Source organism: Lynx rufus, unplaced genomic scaffold, assembly GCF_022079265.1.
Source record: "Lynx rufus isolate CCGP_SWC_20201006 ecotype Redwood Valley unplaced genomic scaffold, mLynRuf1.p SCAF_26, whole genome shotgun sequence".
Taxonomy (NCBI): domain Eukaryota; kingdom Metazoa; phylum Chordata; class Mammalia; order Carnivora; family Felidae; genus Lynx; species Lynx rufus.
The window spans coordinates 8,850,277-8,872,505 of NW_025814841.1; the positions used below are offsets into that span (position 1 = coordinate 8,850,277).

Sequence of the window (22,229 nt, forward strand, 5' to 3'; positions counted from 1 at the left end):
GATGGAAAGGCAAGAGGGGGAGCAAACCTTCTTAGTGTATGTCTTTTTGTATTGTTTTGGCTTTTCAACCATGTAAACCACTGATCTATTCTAAAAATAAGTTAAAATTTAAATAAAAATTCTTATGGGAAACAAAGTGTTTACAATGAAGAGCATGCCTTTCTCTCACCTTTGATAGTCTACATCATTACTTTTTTAAAAAAATTCTTGGGGCGGGGGTGGGGGGACACCCGGGTGGCTCAGTAGGTTAAGCATCCTACTTTAGCTCAGGTCATGATCTCATGGTTTGTGAGTTCAAGCCCTGCATTGGGCTCTGTGTTGACAGCAAGGAGCCTGGAGCCTGTCTCAGATTCTGTGTTTCCCTCTCTCTCTACCCATCCACTGCTCATGCTCTGTCTCTGTCTCAAAAATAAATATTTAAAAATAAAAAAATAAAAAATAAATTACAAAAAAATTTTTGAGAGAGAGAGTGTAAGTGGGCGAGAGGGGCAGGAGGTGGTGGGAAGAGAGAGAGAGAGAGAGAGAGAGAGAGAGAGAGAGAGAGAGAAAATTCTAAGCAGGCTCCACACTAAGATGTGGGGCTCGATCCCACCACCCTGGGATCATGACCTGAACCAAAATCAAGAGCCGGATGCTCACTCAGGTGCCCCTACCTCATTACTTTTAAAGCACGTACCATAATTCATTTAATCAATGTTTTATTGGATGGGCATTTAGGTGGTGCCTAGTCTTCTAGCATTATGAAATTCACTGCAGTGGATATTCTTGTGCACATGGTTTTACATGCAATGTGAAGGTATATCTGAAAGATAAATATCCAGAAGCAGAAATGTCTAGTTAAAAGGTAAGAGCATTTCCAAATTGTCTTCTAATGATGTTACATCAGCGTAAGATGCTCTCTGCTTCAGGGAGGCTAGGGTGCTTCCTGGATGCCTGGCTGTTTTAAAAGCCCCACAGATGATGCCAATAAACTACCAGGGGTGGGATGTGGCAGCAGACTCAGACCTTATGCTCAGAGACCCTCTCAAGTGTCTAGATTACTCTACACCTCGACCACCACGAACCAAGCACCACTGTCTTCCTCTTGGGCTGCTGCATCATCTACTAACTTGTTCCCACACACCTTTTACGCCCTCCGGTCTCGTCCTGAGTCCTCTTTCTAAAAGGCGCATCTTCTCCCCTCACTCCCTCCTTCTGCCTGAGACCCTGAGGATCTTCAGAAAAGACACAGGATCCTTGGCAAGGTTCCCAGGACCTTCCCTTCAGCTTCATCTTGCCCGCCCTCCCTAGCTCTGAGCGCCGTCTTTCAGTGCGTACCTCAGTACCAAGCCAAGGCCCTCCCACCACTGTGGTCTGCACGGCCATCTGCCTCTCCTTCCTCCCCCACCATCTCTGGAGGTCTTCCCGGACCTCCCCACACAGGGCCTCCAACCAGTAGGCATCTGCCTCTCTGGTAACGTCACCACTGTCACTGAACAGGTAGTCATATGTTGGTTTAGGTTTTCGCCCGCCTCCTCATTGGACTGTGTTCCCATGGGCTCTGATCAAGGGACCACAGACCATACCTGCCCTTCCCTCCATCTCCCAGCGCCCAGCACAAGGCCTGACACACAACAGGCCCTGTAAATACCCGGTGAGTAACAGGAGACATTTTCTGTTTTCTACTCTGAAAATCAAGGGTAACCAGACCCTCCTCCCAGGGGTTTAGTGTAGATGTTTTATTTTATTTTATTTTAATTTTTTAAATGTTTACTTATTTTTGAGAGAGAGAAAGAGAGAGAGACAGAGTGTGAGTGGGGGAGGGGCAGAGAGAGAGGGAGAGAGAGAATCCCAAGCAGGTTCTGCTCTGTTAGCACAGAGCTTGACGTGGGGCTCAAACTGATGAACTGTGAGATCATGACCTGAGCCGAAGTCCAAGGCCAACTGACTGAGCCCTCCAGGAGCCCCGGGTGTAGATGTTTTAAACGAGAACCCTGTGGAGGGTGGATGCTGGTGGGCCTCACTCTCTCCCCTACACCAGCCTTGCAAAGTGTACCCTTCACATTTCCTCAACAAGACGCCCAGTTTCTGCATGTCAGGGATGTTCTGGGTCACTCGTAAATTAAGGAACCACCTGTGGTAAATTAGAAAACGCCAAAATATGGGGGGCACCCGGCTGGTTCCGTCAGAGGAGCATCCAACTCTTGATCTTGGGGTCTGGTGTTGGAGCCCCACATTGGGTGTAGAGATTACCTAAAGGAATAAAACTTTAAAAAAGAAAAAGAAAATGCCGAAGATGGGCTGTAGTCACCTTCCTGAGCTCAGGTTCTAGCTGCTTCCTATTCAACCAAGTCTGGAAACCAGCTTGGAGTCAGCTTCTGCCCAGAGCCAGACACTCCCCTATAGGAAAGGACTCCAGTGGTTCTGCAACAGGCAAAGCGAGCCACCATCCCTGACTCATGACCACGGGGTGCCTTCAGCCCCGGGACAACGGTGGGTACCCCAGCAAGGAGATCATTCATTCAGCAGGTGTTTCTGGAGCACTAGCCTCATCTTTGGGCTGGAAGGGGCCGGGGCAATAAACAGGTCCAGCCTTTTATTTTACAGTTGAGGAAGCCGATGACCAGAGAGGGGAAGTGACTCTCCCAGAGTCCCTCTGCAGAGGTGAGTCGTGTCAGCTGGGCTGGGGGCAAAGGTGTGATTAGACCACAAATCCACCACCCCCATGTTTCCAGTGGCACATGCAGTGGTCATCCTGGCTCGGTGGAGTCTACTCAGACTGGGAGGTTCGCAGAAGACAAAAGAAAATAGTTTTCTCAAGGGAGGCCAGGCCTCCAAACAGTTTAGTGGAAGTCTAAACGCTGCCGGTGATCTGTCCCCTCCTATCCTTCCAGGTCCGGTTCTCACCCGCCACCCTCTGGCACTCAGTGCTCGGTACTCAGTACTCTGAACACTCAACTTCCTCCAGTTCACTCTCTGCACCTGGGCCTCTACACGCTGTTTCCTGTGCCTGGGATGCTCTTCCTCCTCTGTCTTCGGCTGTTCCAGCTGCTAAACCAAAACACCACAGATTGGGTGGCTGGGAAACAGCAGAAATCTATAGCTCACAGTTCTGGAGGCTGTAAGTCTGAGATCAGGGTCCCAGTGTGGTTGCGTGAGGACTCTCTCCCAGGCTGTAGACTTCCCCTAGTATCCTCACATGGCGGGAGGGGCTAGGGGGCCTCTGTGAGATCTGGTTTATTAGGGCGCTAATCCCATTCATGAAGGCCCTCCCATGCTTAGGATCTCATCACCCCCAAAGCCCCGCCTTCTAATATCATCACCTTTGGTGGTTAAGATTTCAACATATGAATTTAGGAGGATGCAAACATTCGGTCCATAATACCCCCCATCTCTGGCTTGCTCTCTCCTTCAGTCTCCAGATGGCCCGTCAAACATCTCTTTCTGCGGAAACTTTCTCTAGACTAGCTGAGGCCCCCCCCACCACGGCGCATGCTTCTGTGGTACCTCTTCTTTCCACATCACGAGAGAGGTTTCTAATATCTTTCTTCCCTAAAAAACTTTAAACTCTGTCAGGGCAGAAACTGAACCGGCATCAACCCCAGAGAAGCCCAGCGCCCAGCGTGATGCGCCCAGCCCACTGACGGTACGGGGTAAACACCTGTGGAGAATGGGAACAAATGGACCAAGAGCTTACAGAAGTACCCAGACTAAATCCAGAGACGAGAGCGAGGACAAACTCTATTGGGAACCATCACTTACAGGAAATGGATGAGAAGACATTCGAGAAATCTCAGGATGTGGGAAGAAAACGTTTTCCCTCCAACAGCAGCCTCCTCTACCTTTCAACCTTCAGGAGGCAGGTCCACACGTGTAATTAAACCCTCAGCGTGAATGAGATCTACAATTTGTGATCAGGATGATGACACATTTCGGGACAAAGCACAGGTTTTTAGGTTTTTAGGACCCACATCTAGCAGCCCTGTGTCCGGATGCGGGCTGAGCGCTCACATCTGGATCCCACATCCGATGAGTCACGGATGTCTGTGGTACAGCGATCATAAGGTCACGTGTTCCGGGGACTCGCACCTCTGCGGTGATGACAGATGGCAATCCTGTGTCTGCGGTTCCACGTAGGAGGTTGTTGAACCAACCCCACCCCAGAGGGAGGAGAGCCACAGGGGCCTGCCAAGAGGGTAACGGGGCCCGGGAGATAGAATTACACCATTTTCTGGCATTTTTTTATAATAAAACTAGGAGCAGCCAATCATTTGCTGACTCTGTAATGGCTTTTGCTGAGACAAACCAGAAAAATAGCTGAAGTGAGACCTACTTTTACAGGGCATCTCAATCTGGGCAAGAGGTCCTGAATCAGGGGACCCAGGTTCTATTCCTGACTCTTCCACCGAACCTCAGGGCCAGCTTGGAGGCACCAGTTTCCTTCCTCTGCTTCTTTACCACAAAAGAAATGCAAGACCTCTAAGCTTCCTTCTGCTCCATCGAACTTACAATACATTGAGGGTGAGGGTGGTCCTCTCCCCTCATTCCCTGCTATGGACTGAATTGTGCCCCCCTCCCCCACCCTCCCTGCCAAATTCATATGTTGAAGCCCTACTCCCCCAGTGTGGTGGCATTTGAGGTGGGGTTTTGGGGAAGTAGTTAGGTTTAGACGAGGTGGAGACCCCATGATGGGATTAGTGCCCTTTGAGCTTATTCTCTCCTCACCCACCACCATGTGAAGACACAGCAAGAAGGCGGCCATCCACAAGCCAAGAAGAGGGTTCTTACCAGAACCTGACCACGCTGGCACCTTGACCTTGGACCTACAGCCTCCTGAACTGTGAGAAAATCCCAACCCATGGTACTTTGCTATGGCAGCCTGAGCAGATTACAACACCCCATTTACCTTTGCTCGGAGCTGCTTCCCTTCAAAGTCAAGCAGGGAGTATCAGGTCTTGACAAGGCCTCCACAGACCTACCTGTGGTGGCTGGACTAGAATTCCCAGTGCTCTGCAGCTTTTGGCCCAGATCCCTGCCAGCACCCTCCCCTCGCCACAAGGAAGCAAGGGCCGCCCCAGGGCAGCCCTTGGGCTCCTGAGTGTGACCTTCCCCAGAGTGGCCCATCTCTAGGACCCCTCCCACAGAAGCAGGCCCAGCCCTAGGAAGCAGACCTCCACGCCGCAGGGCAAGGCGCTGCCTCAGTCTTGTCCTCAGTACAGGGCAGTGTAACCGTGCGAGTGAGAGGTAAGACCACAGCAAGGGTACCTTAGGGGTTTATGTCAATTTACAAGTTCCCAAAGCACATCAAATTTTGTCTCTCCCTGTGCCACGTGGCAACAGGAATAATCATTCCAAGTTGACAGTTGGGCGATCAGATCCAGAAAGGGTCAACTCTCTTGCCCAGGGTGGAAGCAACAAGGTTCAAACCCAGCCTTTGGGCTCTTCAGTTGAGCATCCTTTCTACTCTGCCACATTAGTTCTCAGATGTGTACAAAGAGTCCCATACCACAGGGCGAGTCCTGGGTAGGAGAGGCCAGCTGTGCCGGCAGGGGGTGCAGAAGAGGAGGTGCCAGTGGGGCCTGGCAGCAGAAAGTTCCCGTGGGGAACATCATCCGCAGGCTGGTTTCCACCCGCAAGAGTGGGAAGGGAAGGCTGTGCTGCGTGGAGACAGGGCAGCTGGAGGTGCAGTGGGCTGGGTGCTCCGTGCACATCCAGACTGTGGACTTGCCTGAGGCTGGGATGCCCTTGCCAATGGTCTACTGCGGGGAAATCACCAGGAGCTAGAGGGTGGGAGAGGCCTCTCAGCTGCAGCTCATAGAAGACACTGTCTCATTGCCCCATTACCCTCCCCACCTGACCCCCTACTATGTGCATCAACCTCTCAAGGCAAGGAAGGCTCCTGGGGAGAATCTAGGCAATCACAGCTTGGAGGCCAAGTTCAGGATGAAGGGAGGACAGGTTTCATCCCAGAGGCCAGAGAGCCCAGGGGTGTGGGGGTAACAATGCCCACTTAGTTCCAGGGCCCTGGGACCCTGGGTCTGCTCTGGGTTCTTCAGGCCATCTTCTATCAAGGCTCTATGTGGAGGCTGCCTTTCTGAAGGGCGAAGGACACCCTTATACAGTGAGCCAGGCCTGGCGGGCCCCCAGCAGGCCCCCCTGCTCCACAGCTCAGCAGGCTTTTCCAAAAAGTTGGAGTCATGTCATCAGGCTCTTTGTCATCTGGCACAGAGCTGGGAAATGTAGCCCCCAGTTAACTATGGCCACACTGAAAACAGAGCCCGTTATTACAGGACAGGGCAGCCAGACTGAATCATCCCGGGGCAGACAGACAGCCTTCAATTAGGGGAATAGCTCAACGCCTATGTATCAGCTGCTGGTACCACCGTCTCTTAGGTACCACCATTCCCAAAGGATAATTCTAACCCATCTGAGGATCTCACAAGTTTTCATACAGTCACAACCGTACATAGATATATACACATCAAAACTCACTTCTGATTGTACTTCAGTTAAAGGGAAAACGCGCAACATTTAAAAGGGTCAGTGCCATAAATCAGCGGTGGACCTGGGTAAGGAGGGGAAGGGGGCATGTGATTGTAAGGAAAAGGGACAGCGCTTGTTGGGAAGGGCCGTGAGAATTTCTTAGAAGTCCTGCAGCCAGTTTATAGTGAGCCCGTGATGATCACAGTGAGCGGAGGGGACAAAGGAAGGGCATGGATAATCTAAGATGATGGAAAATGAAAGCAAACCAATAAAAAAACCCACGCAGCTGGCTCCGGCATGCAGTCAAATGTCGATGCAATTCCACGCACCCACCCTCCTTCTGCACCCCAGTGCCCACAGCCTCTCCGTGCTGGCTGCAGCAGCGGTCCAGGAGGCAGCTGTCAGGCAGGCAGCCACACGTTAGCCATAAATGGATAATCCATTTGTCGAGACTCAAGAATCTGCCTCAAACTAGGGAAATGTTTTCTCACAGTCTGCATGGAGGGGCACACCCAGCTCTGCATCAGTCCACCTGCCCATGTGAATGGACAATAGAAAAAGGTAGATACATCAGGTTGTGGCCACAATTGTATCAGTAGTTAGGGAGGCCAGCCCTGTAACCAGAAAGACCAGCAGGACGGGGAAAGAAAATGATAGTCCTTTTCCTCCATTGCTGACACCTTCTGTCAAAGTGTCCATTTTTAAAATTTTTACCTTAGTCTGCTTGGATTGGAGGGCAGAAAGCATAAGATTCTTGAGTGAGGAGAGAGGGAGGTCCAAGGGCTTTTTTTTTTTTTTTTTTTTTTAAATTAATGGAGCAGGAGTTGGGGCCAGCTGCAAGGAAACATGTACCCAGGAAACATCACTGCCAACTTCTCCATCTGCTGCTAGGTTATGAGGATGGGAGAGGGAAGGTTTCCCAGGAGTCTCCCCTTCTCCCAGAACTGACTCTGGAGTTACACAGACCAGAGTGGAACCCACCCTCTAAAAGGGGTGACCTTAGGCTCCTTCCTTAACCCGAGCTGCAGTTTCACCGCATGATGGGGGTCCCACAGTATTGCTGGAACTCGGGGTTGTGTGTGCTTAGCACAGTGCCCGGCATGAAGTCAGACTTGAACAAGGGGTCCACATCACCATCATTATTGCGCATTGCAGGCCAGCTACCACTTTCTGCCAGATTGTGGTAGAGAAGACGAGGCCAAGACATAAGGCCCTGTCCAGCTTCGAAATGGCCCCGCGGCAGACGGCAGAAGTAGGAAAAAGCTGTGCTGGGGCGTAGGGCGAGGAAGCTCCCAGGCAGGGGGAGCGGCACCGGGGCTCAAATCACTGAGAGCGGCCTTCAACCCACACTCAGTGCCCGCGAAGCCCAGCCTGGCACATGCTCCACCCACAGACCGCCGGTGGCAAGTCCCGCTGGTCACCAGACCCAGAGCACTCACTGGCACAGGTCTTCCCGTCACTGCGGAGCACGTGTCCCTCGGGACACTGACAGGCAAAGGATGTGTCCGTGTTGACGCAGGAGTATTCGCAGCCATGGTTGCTCAGCAAGCAGTAATCCGCCCCTGCAAAACCAGACAGCCAGCTGAGGTGGTCAGTAAGCCTCTGAGCTACTGATGAGGGGAGTCAAGTGACCACAGTCTTGCTTATCCGCCCCCCACCCACTCCACCAAGGCATGCGGTCCCCAGGGGACATCCCCCACAATCTCCCCAGAGCAGAGAAGGAGAGGACCACGAGGCGCCCTCCTCTGCAGCGGTCAGATTTTCCACTCGTGTTGCAAACCTTTTCCATGTAAGAGAAGCATAGAGGGGGACTCACTGGAACAGGTCTTGAGGTCCTCGTTGATGAGGAAGCCTTCTGAGCACTGGCAGACGAAGGACTCCTCGGTGTTTAGACACAGCTGCTCACAGCCATGGTCCTGCTCCGCGCAGTGATCCACTCCTGCGTTTGCCACACGGGAAAAGACAAAATAACCTGATGGAACAACACTCACCAGCACCGGGGCATTAACACAAACCTCCCTGGAGAGGGGAGCCTATAGGGGCCTTTGACTTCAAGGGCATCGCAAAGAGCAGTGCTGGAGGGTTTTGTGCAACCAGGTGTAACTGGTCTCCGGAAAATCAGCCTGGTTTGCTTGTTTTCCTTCCCGTGTCTGGGTTTAGAGAGTAAAGTGCGCGTGACTCCTGTGCTGGTGTGAAAGCCAGCAGCACTTTGTGCCAGGGCCTTGGCACCATAATCTGCAGTCCTCAGGGCTAAGGGCAGGCGTGAGCCCCATCTCGGGGAGGAAAGCAAGGCTCAGGAAGGCCGAGCTGCTGGCCCAAAGCCACACAGCTGACGGTGCTTAAGACTGAAGGCTGTGGCATCGAAGCAGCTGGGCTCAAATCCCACCTGCACCAACCCCTTCCTCGCCAAGAGCTGCTGGGTAGTCAGTCGCTTGGCCTCCGGGTCACCATTTCCCGGCTGGAGGAAGGGGGATGACGATGGGCGCTTTCTTAGAAGAACGTGGCAAGAAGGAGAGGAGTTGATACATGTAAGGCCCTCAGAACTGTAGCTGGCACACAGTAATCGCCGACTGGATGCTTATTAAGTATCGCTGGGAAAGAACTCATTGTATAGTTTCATTTTTCTCTGGAAGTGACACAGAAAAAGTGTTCTTATCCCCCATACCCAGGACACCCAGATTCTGAAAACAAACCAAAGCCACAGCCTGCATGTGTGGCCGATCCTGGCACCTGAACGCCGCGCAGCTGGCCCCTCTGGGCAGCGAGCACTGAGGGACAGTGAACACACAGCTGTGGCGAACCGCTCCCACAGACGGCCCTGCAGGCTGCCTCCCAGATTTCCTTGATGGAGAAAAAGCACACCCAAGGACTGGAGAGACACTGAGGACCTTGTGCAGGGCCATCAAGTAGGCCTCTTGGACTCCTGAAGGGCCTGGGGCTAATGTCTTCTGGAACATTCCATTGGTGGATGTGCCTACTGCAAACGCTTGCAGGACCTCAGGAGCCAGAAGCCCGTATTCACACCTTGGTTCCACCGTTAACCAGTCGTGTGACTGCGGGAAAGTGACTTAATCTTTTTGTGCCACAGTTTCCCCGTCTTTAAATAGGGACAAGAATGTAGATGCCTCAAAATTCTTATGTGAGGATAAAGTGAGTGAGTGCCTGGGAAGTGCTCACAGAGTGTGCACCTCATAAGGACTGGCTGTCATTATGGCCTGGGGCTCCCTGAGTCCTTAAGGGGAACAGGATACCACGGTTCTCTGGGAACTCCTAGGAAGAGATCACTTGGTTTACACTTTCTTGAAGCTGACTAGGTGGTCTTCTTTCCTTTAACTTTTTTTTTATTGTTTATTTATTTTGAGAGAGAGAGTGAGACAGCAGGGGAGGTGCAGAGAGAGAGGGAGAGAGAGAGAACCCCAAGCAGGCTCCAAGTTGTCAGCACAGAGCCTGATGCAGGGCTCAAACCCACGAATGGTGAGATTGTGACCTGAGCCGAAACCAAGAGTCTGATGCTGAACGGACTGAGCCACCCAGGCGCCCCCAGGTGGTCTTTCTTATGAGATCCCCAGAGAGAAAAGTATAGCCCAGTCACTTCTGGCCCCCTCCCCCTGAGCTCCTCTAGGCTCCTTCAAGGCATGCTGGGAGGGAGGAGAGGCTATGGCCTCCGGGGCTCTATGTGGGCTCAACCAGGTCATGCCCAGCCTGTCCTGGGATGCTTGCCAGGGCTGTCAGCTGGCAGACCCCGTACCCCCGAAAGAAGGCAGACTGTACCCAGATCCACCTTGACCAGGGTGTGTCCTTGTCAAATGGAAGACTTCCGGCTCCCCACTCACTTCTCATAAGACCTCAGAGACTTCCAGAGGCAAATGCATAGCAGTGCCAACTTTCTAGTTCAAAAGTTGACCTCTGGGATCAGTCCTTAGAAAGCCTAATCGAGGTACTTTGTTCCCCCTAACGACTGAAGGGGAACCAGTTTTCCTCAGGACTGCTCTGCCCCTAATACTTCATCTGTGAAACTTCCCCTTCTGGCAGTTTGAGGTCCAAATGCTGAACAGCTGCACTGTTCTCATTCACAATCTATCTCTGTCCCCAAAGCTGGAGCAGATGTGAAGCCTGCCGTGTGGAAAGCCACACACACAAAGGGCCCCTTCTGCGCTGGCCATGTCACGGAGCCCCTCTCCCAGCAGACCAGGGTCCCAGGCATCGGCCGCAGTGCTCGTGTGCCCCCGCCCCCGCTGGCCTGGACCAGTGGAGACTGTGCCTCATAAAACAGGACAGAAGCCGCCAGCTGGCAAAGCCTGCAAGTTTCCGTGCGTTTACATCACCGAATGGGGGTTTGTTGTGCCTCTTACACAAGACAGTTAAGAAAGGCTTAACAAAAAGTCCCATATTTCCCAGCTCCGCCCTCAGATCAGCCCTGTGGTAGCCCATGTACTTTCTGAAGTCTGTCTCTTTTGGCCTCTTGTCCCAGCCCGGAGCCTCTCTGGTCACTCTCCCAGGCTCCGTGGGAATAATGAACGGTTATCTTTCATTGTGCTTTCCTTGGCCCAGGCACAGGCTAAGAGCCTAAATCGGTCCTGACTATTCCCCTTAAAAACCCTCGCAGATCGGGGCGCCTGGGTGGCTCAGTTAGTTAAGCATCCGACTCTTGGTTTCAGCTCAGGTCACGAACTCGCGGTTCATGAGTTTGAGCCCCAAACTGGGCTCTGCACTGATATGCAGAACCTACTTGGAATTCTCTCCCTCTCCCTCTCTCTCTGCCGCTCCCCTGCACTAGCGCTCTCTCTCAAAATAAATAAGCATTAAAAAAACATAATATTAAATATATAAATAAATACATGAATACATAAATAAAACAGATGGGAAAATCAAAGCTTGGCAAAGTTAAATAACTTGCCCAGGGCCACACATCTAGTATGTAGTAGAGCTTGGATTTAGATTCCGATGGGTCTGACTTAATCAGTGCTCTCAACAGTGAATAATAACATTAGCTAATATTCACTGAATGCTTATTAATATTCAGCAGCACTTTTCTTTTTTTATTTCTTTTTTAAATTTTTTAACGTTTATTTATTTTGAGAGACAGAGAGAGAGCATGAGCGAGGAGGGGGCAGAGAGAGGGGGAGACACAGAATCCGAAGCAGGCTCCACGCTCTGAGCAGTCAGCACAGAGCCCAACGCGGGGCTCGAACTCATGGGCCACGAGATCATGACCGGAGCCGAAGTCGGATGCTTCACCGACTGAGCCACCCAGGCGCCCCGTAGCAGCACTTTTCTAAGTGTTTTATATGTATTGATTCTTTTAATCCCCACAAACAAACCTATGAGGTAGGTGGCACGAACAGTCCCATTTTATGGATGATGAAACTGAGGCGAGGAAGGTGAAGCCTGTTGGACCGTCAGGCTCACAGGAAACCCAGCAGCTTCAGAAGTGAGCCTGCGTGTGAACCGCACCCTCCCGTTGGAACCCCCACCATGGCACACTCACGGCTGCAAGTCTTGCCGTTGGGGTCCAGGCTGTAGCCCCGACGGCAGCGGCAGGAGTAGCCTTCCTCCGTGTTGATGCATTCATGCTCACAGCCCGGTTTGTTCAGTGCACAATAGTTGATTCCTGAGGAGAGAGAGAGAAAGGGCAGACCTCCTGCAGGCTCTGGGTCTCCCCCAGGGCTATGAGGTCAGCCCCTCGCAGCAAATATTCAGTAAATAAGGTGTTCTATTGGATGGAGAAGAGAGCTCCTGCTCTCAGGGAGCTGGCTGGAAGGAGACCCTGGGATCAGAAGTCTAGATTCTCCAGCATGGGTCTTTTTCCCCTATGATGGCCAAGAGCTGGTGAAATGGGTTGAGGACCCCATATCCCAGCCCATCGCTTCCCGAGAAAGATGGAAAAGCTGGGAAAATCCAACTGGGCTTTCCTTCGAGTTAACCTCATCACTAGGGCTCAAAGCATGTAGGGAACCGCTGTCTTCAATGATATCTGACAATGACATTGGACAGCGCAAGGCAGAGTAAACAAAAACTGATGGTGTAAGATATCTAACTCTCTAGGAGAGGCAGGACACGGCAGTTACATTAAGAAGGGTCCAAATGCTCAGCCTCGCTCGGGGTGAGATCATGACAGCCTCCATATCAAGCAGCTGAAGACACATCTGATGCCCCCCAGATTGCTGCAGTTGCGTCCTATGGCGACATTCACCCCCCTCCAGACTGTGTTTCTGCCAGCAGGTGGGAGCGTCATCATAGGCAGGAGCCAATTAGCATTTCATTTGCTGGTAGAAAATGCTAAAACCACAAGATCCTCCCCCCACCCCAAAGAGCAGGTTATGGGGGAGATGGAGAACTGTAAAAGGAAATAAAATGAGCTTGTGGGGGGCCTTTAGGAGACTGGTGCTGGAGGAAATCGTCCCTCTTGTGGCTGAGCCGGATCTGTTTAACTGCGTTGTTCTTTCTTGTAGGGACATGGCAGACCCTGTGGGTTGCCTTGCCAACAACCGTTACCCTGTCTTCTTGGGACTAGCGCCCTGACCCCGCAGCCATGAATCGTGACTGATCTCAGCCAGCCTGGCAATCATCCCTTCAAGGGTCCGTGATGTGCCCTCCCAGGCGACCGGCGGATGGAACTTGCCATGTACACAGAGTTTGAGCAGAAGTGGATGCAGACTGAGCACACGGAGAGAACTCTCACCACACACAGGGAATGGCCTGGGAGAAGAGATGCCACCACAACGGTCATCGACCCCTGGGAACTTTCTGTAACTCATCCCTTCCGCATGAGGGGGGCCAGAAAATCGTTAGCTGTGTGTGGTTTCAGTTCATCAGCCCCGAACTCGTCAACAACCTTACCTGTGTGGAGCCAGAATACAATGCCACAAAACTAGGGGCTTCAGTGAAGGAAAAGGGGCCTGTCAATAAAACACTGGCCACATACCAACAGACAAAAAAAGAGAGAGAGAGAGAGAGAGAGAGAGAGAGACAGAGTACAAAGGGTGCTACAGTCTGGAGCCACATAGGGGAGGGTCTGCAGGAATCCTTTTGTTAACGCCTTAGAGAGGGGTGAAGTTACTTTCAGTAAACCCAGTTTTAAAACGGCAGCATTCAGCCACTATGGAAAACAGTACGGAGTTTCCTCAAAAAATTAAATACAGAATTACCATATGATCCAGCAATTCCACCTCTGGCTATTTACTGAAAAGAATCAAAAGCAGGGACTTGAATTCAGCCTTAGAAAGGAAGGAAATTCTGACATACGCTACATCATGGAGGAGGCCTGAAGACATTATGTTAAGTGAAATAAGTCAGACACAAAAGGACAAATATTGTATGATTCCACTTATATGAGGTAACTAGAACAGGCAAATTTAGAGAGACAGAAAATAGAATGGTGGCTGCCAAGAGCTGGGGGCAGACAGGAACGGGGAGTCGACGTTTCATGGGTACAGAGTTTGAGTTTGGGGAGATGCAAAAGTTCTGGAGTTTAAGGGGATGATGGTTGTATAAGAATGTGAATGTACTAGGGCGCCAGCGTGGCTCAGTCAGTTGAGCGTCTGACTTCAGCTCAGGTCATGATCTCACGGTCCCTGAGTTCGAGCCCTGGGTCGGGCTCTGTGCTGACAGCTCAGGGCCTGGAGCCTGCTTCAAATTCTGTGTCTCCCTCTCTCTCTGCCCCTCCCCCACTCATGCTCTGTCTGTCTCTCTGTCTCTCTCTCTCTCTCTCTGTCAAAAATAAATACACATTAAACAAAAAAAAAAAAGAGAATGTGAATGTACTTAATGCCACTGAAGTGTATTAGAATAGTCAGGGGCGCCTGGGTGGCTCAGTCGGTTAGGCGACCGGCTCTTGATTTCGGCTCAGGTCCTGATCTCACGGTTCGTGAGATGGAACCCCACTCTGGGCTCTGTACTGACAGCGCGGAGCCTCCTTGGGGTTCTCTCTCCCTTTCTCTCTGCCCCTCCCCCACTGGCACTCACACACACTCTCAAAAATAAATAAATAAGCATTTTTTAAAAATGGTCAGAATGGCCATTTTTATATTATATATATTTTCTCACAATTTTTTAAAAGCCTGCATTGTCTTTAAGAAAGATTTATATACAAAATACCTAAACTGAAAAACATTTAGATTCTTTTTTTTAATTTATTTTTTATTTATTTTTTTAATGTTTATTTATTTCTGAGACAGACAGAGCATAAACAGGAGAGGGGCAGAGAGAGAGGGAGACACAGAATCGGAAACAGGCTCCAGGCTCTGAGCCATCAGCCCAGAGCCTGACGCGGGGCTCGAACTCACGGACGGCGAGATCGTGACCTGGCTGAAGTCGGACGCTTAACCGACTGCGCCACCCAGGCGCCCCTCTCACAATTTTTTAAAAGCCAGCATTGTCTTTAAGAAAGATTTATATTACAAAATACCTAAACTGAAAACCATTTAGAATCTTTTTTTTTTTTAATTTTTTTTTTTAACGTTTATTTATTTTTGAGACAGAGAGAGACAGGGCATGAACAGGGAGGGGCAGAGAGAGAGGGAGACACAGAATCGGAAACAGGCTCCAGGCTCTGAGCTGTCAGGACAGAGCCCGACGTGGGGCTTGAACTCAGGAACCGCGAGATCATGACCTGAGCCAAAGTCAGACGCTTAACCGACCAAGCCACCCAGGCGCCCCAAAAACATTTAGATTCTTAAAGATGTTCTCGCTCAGCTATCTGGCAAACAGCAATTCAACACTGACTCCAAATGGTTACTTATGGCAAAGTAACTGCAGATCTCTGCTTTCTTTACATGCTTGAGTTACATTTCTTTATGCGCGTTACTTAATTAGTATTTACGGAGCACCTACAATGTGCCCCGTGTCTGGTCTGGTCTCCTCGCTAAATGTATGGTACTACATGTGGGACAGGCTTGCAGGTAGCTTTATCTGGTGAAGCCCAGAGTGTCCAGTGAGCCCCATGAGAGGTCAGTTGGCAGAACGGTCAGACAAAAAATTGTATTTTATTTTTCTTAAGTTTATTTATTTATTTTGAGAGAGAGGGAGAGAATCATGGGGTAGGGGCAGAGAGAGAGAGAGAGAGAGAGAGAGAGAGAGAGAGACACAGAGGATCTGACAGCAGAGAGTCTGATGTGGGGCTCAAACCCATGAATTGTGAAATTATGACCTGAGCCGAAGTTGGAGGCTTAGTTGATTGAGCCACCCAGCTGCCCCTCTGACAACACATTTTAAACAGAGCTCATGCGTGCCAACTCGTAAAAAGCTGGAGACTTCACTGAGAAGGTAAGACATCAAAACATGTAAGATTAGTGACCCTGGACAGTAAATTATAATGCCAATGGAGTGGCACAGTTAGCAGGTCTCAGAAAAATTGGTTAGGCTACAAAACGTTAAAGCCGTGTTCCTTTGGTTTAGCAAACCCAGGTCCAGAGAAGAAAAGCAGCCTGTTCAAGGCCACACAGCCAGTGTGAGTGACACTGCTAAGACCAGCCCTGCCATCTCCATCCTGTCTCTTCAGAGTGTGATGCCTCCAGCTCCAGGGAAAACCAGCTATGGTGCCCAGCATGAGCAATCCTGGAGCCCAGCTCCCCGGGTCACACCCACATATGATTCCACCCTCGGGCCCCCCCTCGACAGCCAGGCCAGTCCTGGCTTCTGTGCTTTGCACCACCGCCTTAATAATTTATGTCTTAAATCAATGACACTACTTTCCAGAGAAAGAAATTGTGCCCAGATGAGGAGGAAGAATAAATCCCGGCCGAGCGACTTTTCTTCGGTAGAATTCTGCCTTGAACTGTGTTTTCCACCTTAATTGGATAACGTCAAATTCCTCTGAAAAATAGATGTCTTATTAGATTTGAAAATAGCCCACATCCATCAACTGTCTATTAAACGTAAATGGCTGTACCCTGAGCTTGAGATCTGTAATGCTCTTGAGATCCTCAAACTCCTAATAACAAACTCCAGACTTAAATCTAATTTCTTGCTTCCCTCTTCCATGTAATGCTCTAGAGAGACAGTGAGTGCTCGTTGCCGTGAACAGCTGTCTGCCATAATCGACTGAGTGCAAACATGAAGTCAGGGGCAGCTCTAGGAGGCTGACCTCAGGAGCCCAGGGCTGGGTTTGCAGCAGACAATGGAAAATGTAACGATGAGGCAGGATGTTGGGAGAAGGGCTGATGAGGACATCGGGTGTTAGACACAAATTCCATTTTTCTTGGATGAAAAAGTAGGGCACCTGGCTAAAGAGGAAATGGAGCTACAATCACTCAACATATATGAAGGAGCATCGGGGACTGTGGAGAGGGCCACGACCCGCGAACAGGCCCGTCTGTGGTGGTCAAACTGCTCCCAATGGTCACTGCCTCCCCACTGGCCCTTCTGTTCCCCACTTCCCTCCCCTCTTGATAACAATGCATGCATGTACCACCTTGGACCCCTCTCTTAGTGCATGTGCCTCTCCTGGCAGGATGTGAGGCAGAGGTCGAGGGAATCCTAGATGACTGGTAAGAGATGAAGACTTTCAAGCATATTCCCCTGCCCTGATGGCCACGTGCCTAACTTGTTCCCCTTTTCCTCCACAATGTGTGTGTCTGAGTTGAACCGGATCTAATTATTCCCCACATAAGAGCTTTCGGTCCACAAACGAGTCCACCTGCGACTGATTTTCCCTGGGTGTAGTCAGCCACTAACACACTTAGACCTAGAAGAAGGTGTAAATAGCACAGAGAGGCGTGGCCAGTCCAGAAAAGTTGGTTTTCCACCATAGTTATGCATGTGTGGTCTAATGAAAAATATTCCACTTCATTGTTTTCGTGTGTTGAATGATGCCATCGGTTAAAATTCCCATTTCATGCTCAAATGGTTCCAGGGTTTGCATCGAGGCTAGGCAGCAGGGATTACCTTTTGTAAGGCATCAGTTTTGAAATGTGGTGTCTACAACCATCTACCACCATCCAAGGTCAAACACTTGTTAGAGTGAGTTGGTAAGTCCACACGTGCCGGGAGCAGAATGTGGCTTGTCTGGATTCAGTGACATAGCCCACAGTGCTTTTTCAAAAGAAATACATGGTCAAACTTTTGGAAATTCAGTCCTGCTTTGAGGCAGAGCACTGCCATACATATCACCAAGAAGAGGTGGTGAAGAAGCGCATAAGAAAATACACCCCTAAATGGAGGCTCCAGAAAGTTCTACAAACACCACTGCCAGAAGAACACAAACAATTCAGCGTACATAAGTGTGGACTGACTATGGAAATACTTTTAAAAAGTTCACAACCTGTATGGCTTAAAAGGGCCATCGTTCTTAATTACTTTTTAATGTTTATTTATTTTTGAAAGAGAGAGAGCGAGCACACGAGACGGTGGGGGTGGGGGTGGGGAGCAGAGACAGAGGGGGACAGAGGATCCAAAGTGGGCTCTGTGCTGACAGCAGACAGCCCGATGTGGGGCTCGAACTCATGAACCACGAGATCGTGACCTGAGCCGAAGTCAGACACTTAACCAACGGAGTCACCCAGGCGCCCCAAAAGGGCCATCTTTCTAACAAGACTGAGCAATTCAAATAAGAGTTGCAATTTCTCCAGGATGATAAATCTCAGAGAGATCCATTTACTCACTCGTTCAATCATTCATTCGTCTTGTGTCGCACTTTCACGTGCCAAACCCTCGAGGTGTTGAGGATTCAAGAGTGAGAAAAACAGGAGAATCTTTGTCCTTGTGGACTTCCCATTCTAGTGGTTTCTCAGGGACAGTCTAGTGTAAAGAGATCCCATTTGGGGCTCATGCTCATCAAGATCCCCCTTGATGTGCCAGCCGACAGGCATTTGAGTCACTCAGGACATCATTAATTTCATCCTGCTGACACCATGTACCTCTCGAACGCTGCGGAAATACCCCAGAGTCCTGTTTTTTTCTTTCCTTTATGTCAAAGAGGATAGAGCAGCAATTTTCCCCTCTTAGCAGCCAGGAAGTGTCTCATCTGGTAGGACCGGAAGAAACGAATCCCTTTTACCTCCTGTCTCCGGGCCCAGGCTTTTCTTTCGCAAGGTCCCAAATACATGCTGTGGGGCTAAGGAGGAGGGAGGGTGTGCGCCCTCATTTCATGTAGGTTAGGGCTTTGGTTTGGGCCTCGACTTTGCTCAGTGAATCCCATAGGCAGACTCAGTCTAGTCAATCTCTAAAAATCATCTCCATCACAGAACTGGGAGTGACAAAAGGTAAAATAAAGGGCAGTATAGTATCAGCACAAATGCTGAGTACACGTATACTTGAAGTTTTGGAAGGAAAAGGAAAATTAGCAGAGCATTTATCAGAACAAGCCCTTCTACAGCCAGTGCAACTTACTTCTGCAGGTTTTCTTATCTGGATTCAGGATAAAACCTTTTAGGCAGCGGCAGGAATAGGAGTGATCTGTGTTAACACACTCGTGCTGGCATCCATGATTAGGTGAGGCACAGTAGTCTATCTCTGGAAAGAGAAAAATCGTAAGAATGGTGAACAAAATAATAAATATCACAGAGAAAAACCAAGGGGATTTCATTCTTAATTTTCCCTAAATAATAAATTCCTGTAACCTCAAACAGTCCTGCTATGAAGGGATCTCTCAGTGAAGCTATCTCCATGTTTAGGGATATGGCCTCCCAGAGGGAACTTTCTCAACATGTTACAAAATGTTTATGCAGCAAGTGAATCTGTGAAGATGCTTTCCTTGTCTGGGTTCACGTTAAAAGCCACTAAAATAAAAGCGTGGTTGAGTGTTGTTTGTTGTCTCGCAAGCTGGGAAGAGGGAGCTTAGCTCAAAGTTTTATGGAATTTATGCAATTAAAACAATGGAAATCTTCCCCAAGTTGAACTCCGGACCACTTAAACCCCTCAGACACTGAGCCAAACAATAGGACACAAAGTCAGATCCTGGGAAAAAGAAGGAATAAATGACAGAGATATTCTCAGTGTAAAATACTGTCCTCGTTACATCACGGGACTCATTTGCACTTAGATTTTCTCAAGGTTGCACAGTCAGAGATTGTGATCTCTAGGTACACGTTAATTTAAATCAAAACACCAAGAGAAAAGAAAGGTTACATGGAATTTTTTATAATGGGATTTTACTTATATGAGTATTTTTAGATAGGGAAAGAGACTTCCATTGAAGGGTCTGATTATTTTGCTATAATGGAATTAAACACACTGTTTAAAACTGCCTGAAATAATTAGCAGCTGATGGGGTCATAAAAGAAATATTTTTGTTTTGATGAGGATTTTACTATATTACAGAATATGTGACCTATGGCTATCATGTTAATAATGAAGAATTTTAATAATGAAGAATTTCCTAGCTTGTAACAGAGGAAACAAAATGAGTGAGAGAAAGGCTCACAATATCCTTAAAAGGAAAAATACGTAGTTTTTAAAATCAAGTAGTTTAAGTCCTCCAACTTTGGGCATCTTTTTCAAAATCCATTTGACTGTTTTAATCCTTTGCGTTTCACACATATTTTAGAATCAGCTTGTCAGTTTCTGCAAAAAAGCATACTAGGATCGTGATAGATATTGCTTTGATGTATAGATTTGGAAAGGACAGACAGCTTAACAGTATTAAGCCTTCTGATCCATGAATGTGATATATCTATTTATTTAAGTCTTCTTTAATTTCCCTTAGCAATGTTTTGTAGTTTTTGTAGTATAAGTCTTTCACATCTTTTGTCAAATTTGTCCATAGGTAGTACATATTTTTGATGCTATGGTAAATGGTTTTTTTAATCTTAATTTTTGATTCTCCATTGAAAAAAATGTAAAAAATAGTTGTTTTTTGTATATAGACCTTGTATCCTGCAATTTTGCTAAACTCACTTAATAGCCCCTTTTTGTAGACTCCACTGAAGTTTCTACATAGATGACCCTGTTGTCTGTTAATAAAGATGCTTTAATTCTTCCTTTCCAGCCTAGATTTCATTTCTCCCCCCGCCCTTCTTTTTTTACCCCTAATACAATGGCTAGAACCTATAGTACAATACTAAAAGGAGGTGGTGAAAGTGGGCATCCTGTTTTGTTTCTGATCCTATAAGGAAAGCATTCAGTCTTTCATCATTGAGTATGGTGTTGCCTGATGATTTCTCCACTGATGCACCTCATCAGATGGAGGCAGTTCTTATCATTCCTAGTTTGCAGAAAGGTTTTTTTTTTTCTTTTAAAAATCATAATTGAGGGGTGCCTAGGTGACTCAATCGGTTAAGTGTCCGACTTCAGCTCAGGTCATGATCTTGCAGTTCATGAGTTCGAGCCCTGCATGGCGCTCTGTGCAGACAGCTCAGAGCCTGGAGCCTGCTTTGGATTCTGTGTCTCCCTCTCTCTCTGTTCCTCCCCCACTCACTCTCTCTCTCTCTCAAAAATAAATAAAGATTAAAAAAATTTTTTTTTAATCAAAATTTAATGTCAGGTCTTGTCCAATGCTTTCTGTATCTTTTGAGTTGGATTTTATGGTTTCTGCTCTTTAGTATGTTAATATCGTGTGTTACATTGATCACGTTTTGAATGTTAAATCAACTCTGGATTCCTGGGATAAATCTTACTTGGTCATGATGCATTATCCTTTTTACATATTGTGGGATTTGATTGCTAAAAATATTTAAACAACTTTTACACGAATTTTATGAGGGATACTTATGTGTAGTTTTCTTTTCTTGTAATGTATTTTCCTGGGTTTTGTATCAGGGTAACGCTGGCTTCATAGAATAAGTTGAAAAATGTTCCCTCTTCAGTTTTCTGGAAGAATTTATGTATTGATATTAGCTCTTCATCCTATATTCACCAGTTAAGCCAACTAGTCCTGGTGTTTTCTTTGTGGGAAGGTTTATAAGAACAAGTTCAATTTCTTTAATAAACAGAGGCCTTTAATCATATGATCTAATTCTTCTTCAGTTAATTTTAATTAGAACAGACTATTCATCAATCAAATAACACCAAAAAACATGTATTTGTCAATTATCTCTATATATTACTACCTAATTTTATGAAGAAAGGTAATTAGACATGATAATAAAAAGAGCAGTGAGAAAACATTTTCTCTTAAGTTAGCAAAAATTTTTTCAATCGCCTCCTCAAAACGCTTACAGTAGAGTATACATTGGTAAAACTTTTTGGAAATAACTTTCAATATACATCAAAAGCCTTAAAACTGTTAACAGACTTTGACTCAGTAAGTTTCCTTTTGTGTTTTGTTCCTAAGAAAATGATCAGAAAATGCAAAGACTTACATATGAGGACATTTATCACAATACAGAGTAGCCAAAAAAATTATTGAACACTTTGTGATACATATGTACGATTATCATGAAGACATTAAAATGTTTTTGATAAAGTTTAAAATGACATGTGAAAATACTCATGATTTAATGTTATACTGTATGATCTCAACTCTATAAAAATATATTCATGTGCATAAAAAGGCTGGAGGGAAATGTAGCAAGTCAGTATTAACAATGGTTATCTCTGGGTGATGACAGATCATTTCATTTTATACAACTTCATTTCTATATGATCTAGTTTTCTACAGTAAGTATATGTTACTTTTGTAGTCAGGAAAGGTATTAAAAACAAGTATGTACATTCATAATTGTGAAACTAGTTGCCATGGAAAATAGCATTAAAAAATAGAAAAAAGAACAGTGTGGGAAGTGCCCAGTAATGGAGAAGAAAATAATCAGGGAAAATTGCTGGGGACAACGTGTATAGCTTCTTATGTCTATACCCAAACATAAAATACAGCCACCAAACAAAGCCATTTT

At 47.7% G+C, this 22,229-nt stretch overlaps 1 protein-coding gene across 3 annotated transcripts in view; it reads right to left on the reverse strand.

Annotated features, from left to right (window-relative positions):
• Positions 1 to 22,229, reverse strand: part of MATN2 (matrilin 2) — a 121,068-nt gene that overhangs the window by 20,101 nt on the left and 78,738 nt on the right. For 2 of the 3 annotated variants that reach the window (XM_047088965.1, XM_047088964.1), the window contains exons 6-9: positions 18,790 to 18,912; positions 11,951 to 12,073; positions 8,279 to 8,401; positions 7,902 to 8,024 (exon numbers count right to left, since the gene is read on the reverse strand). In XM_047088965.1, coding sequence (XP_046944921.1) covers positions 7,902 to 8,024; positions 8,279 to 8,401; positions 11,951 to 12,073; positions 18,790 to 18,912 — 492 coding nt within the window. The remainder of the gene's footprint in view (positions 1 to 7,901; positions 8,025 to 8,278; positions 8,402 to 11,950; positions 12,074 to 18,789; positions 18,913 to 22,229) is intronic. The other variant, XM_047088966.1, reaches the window with a different exon arrangement.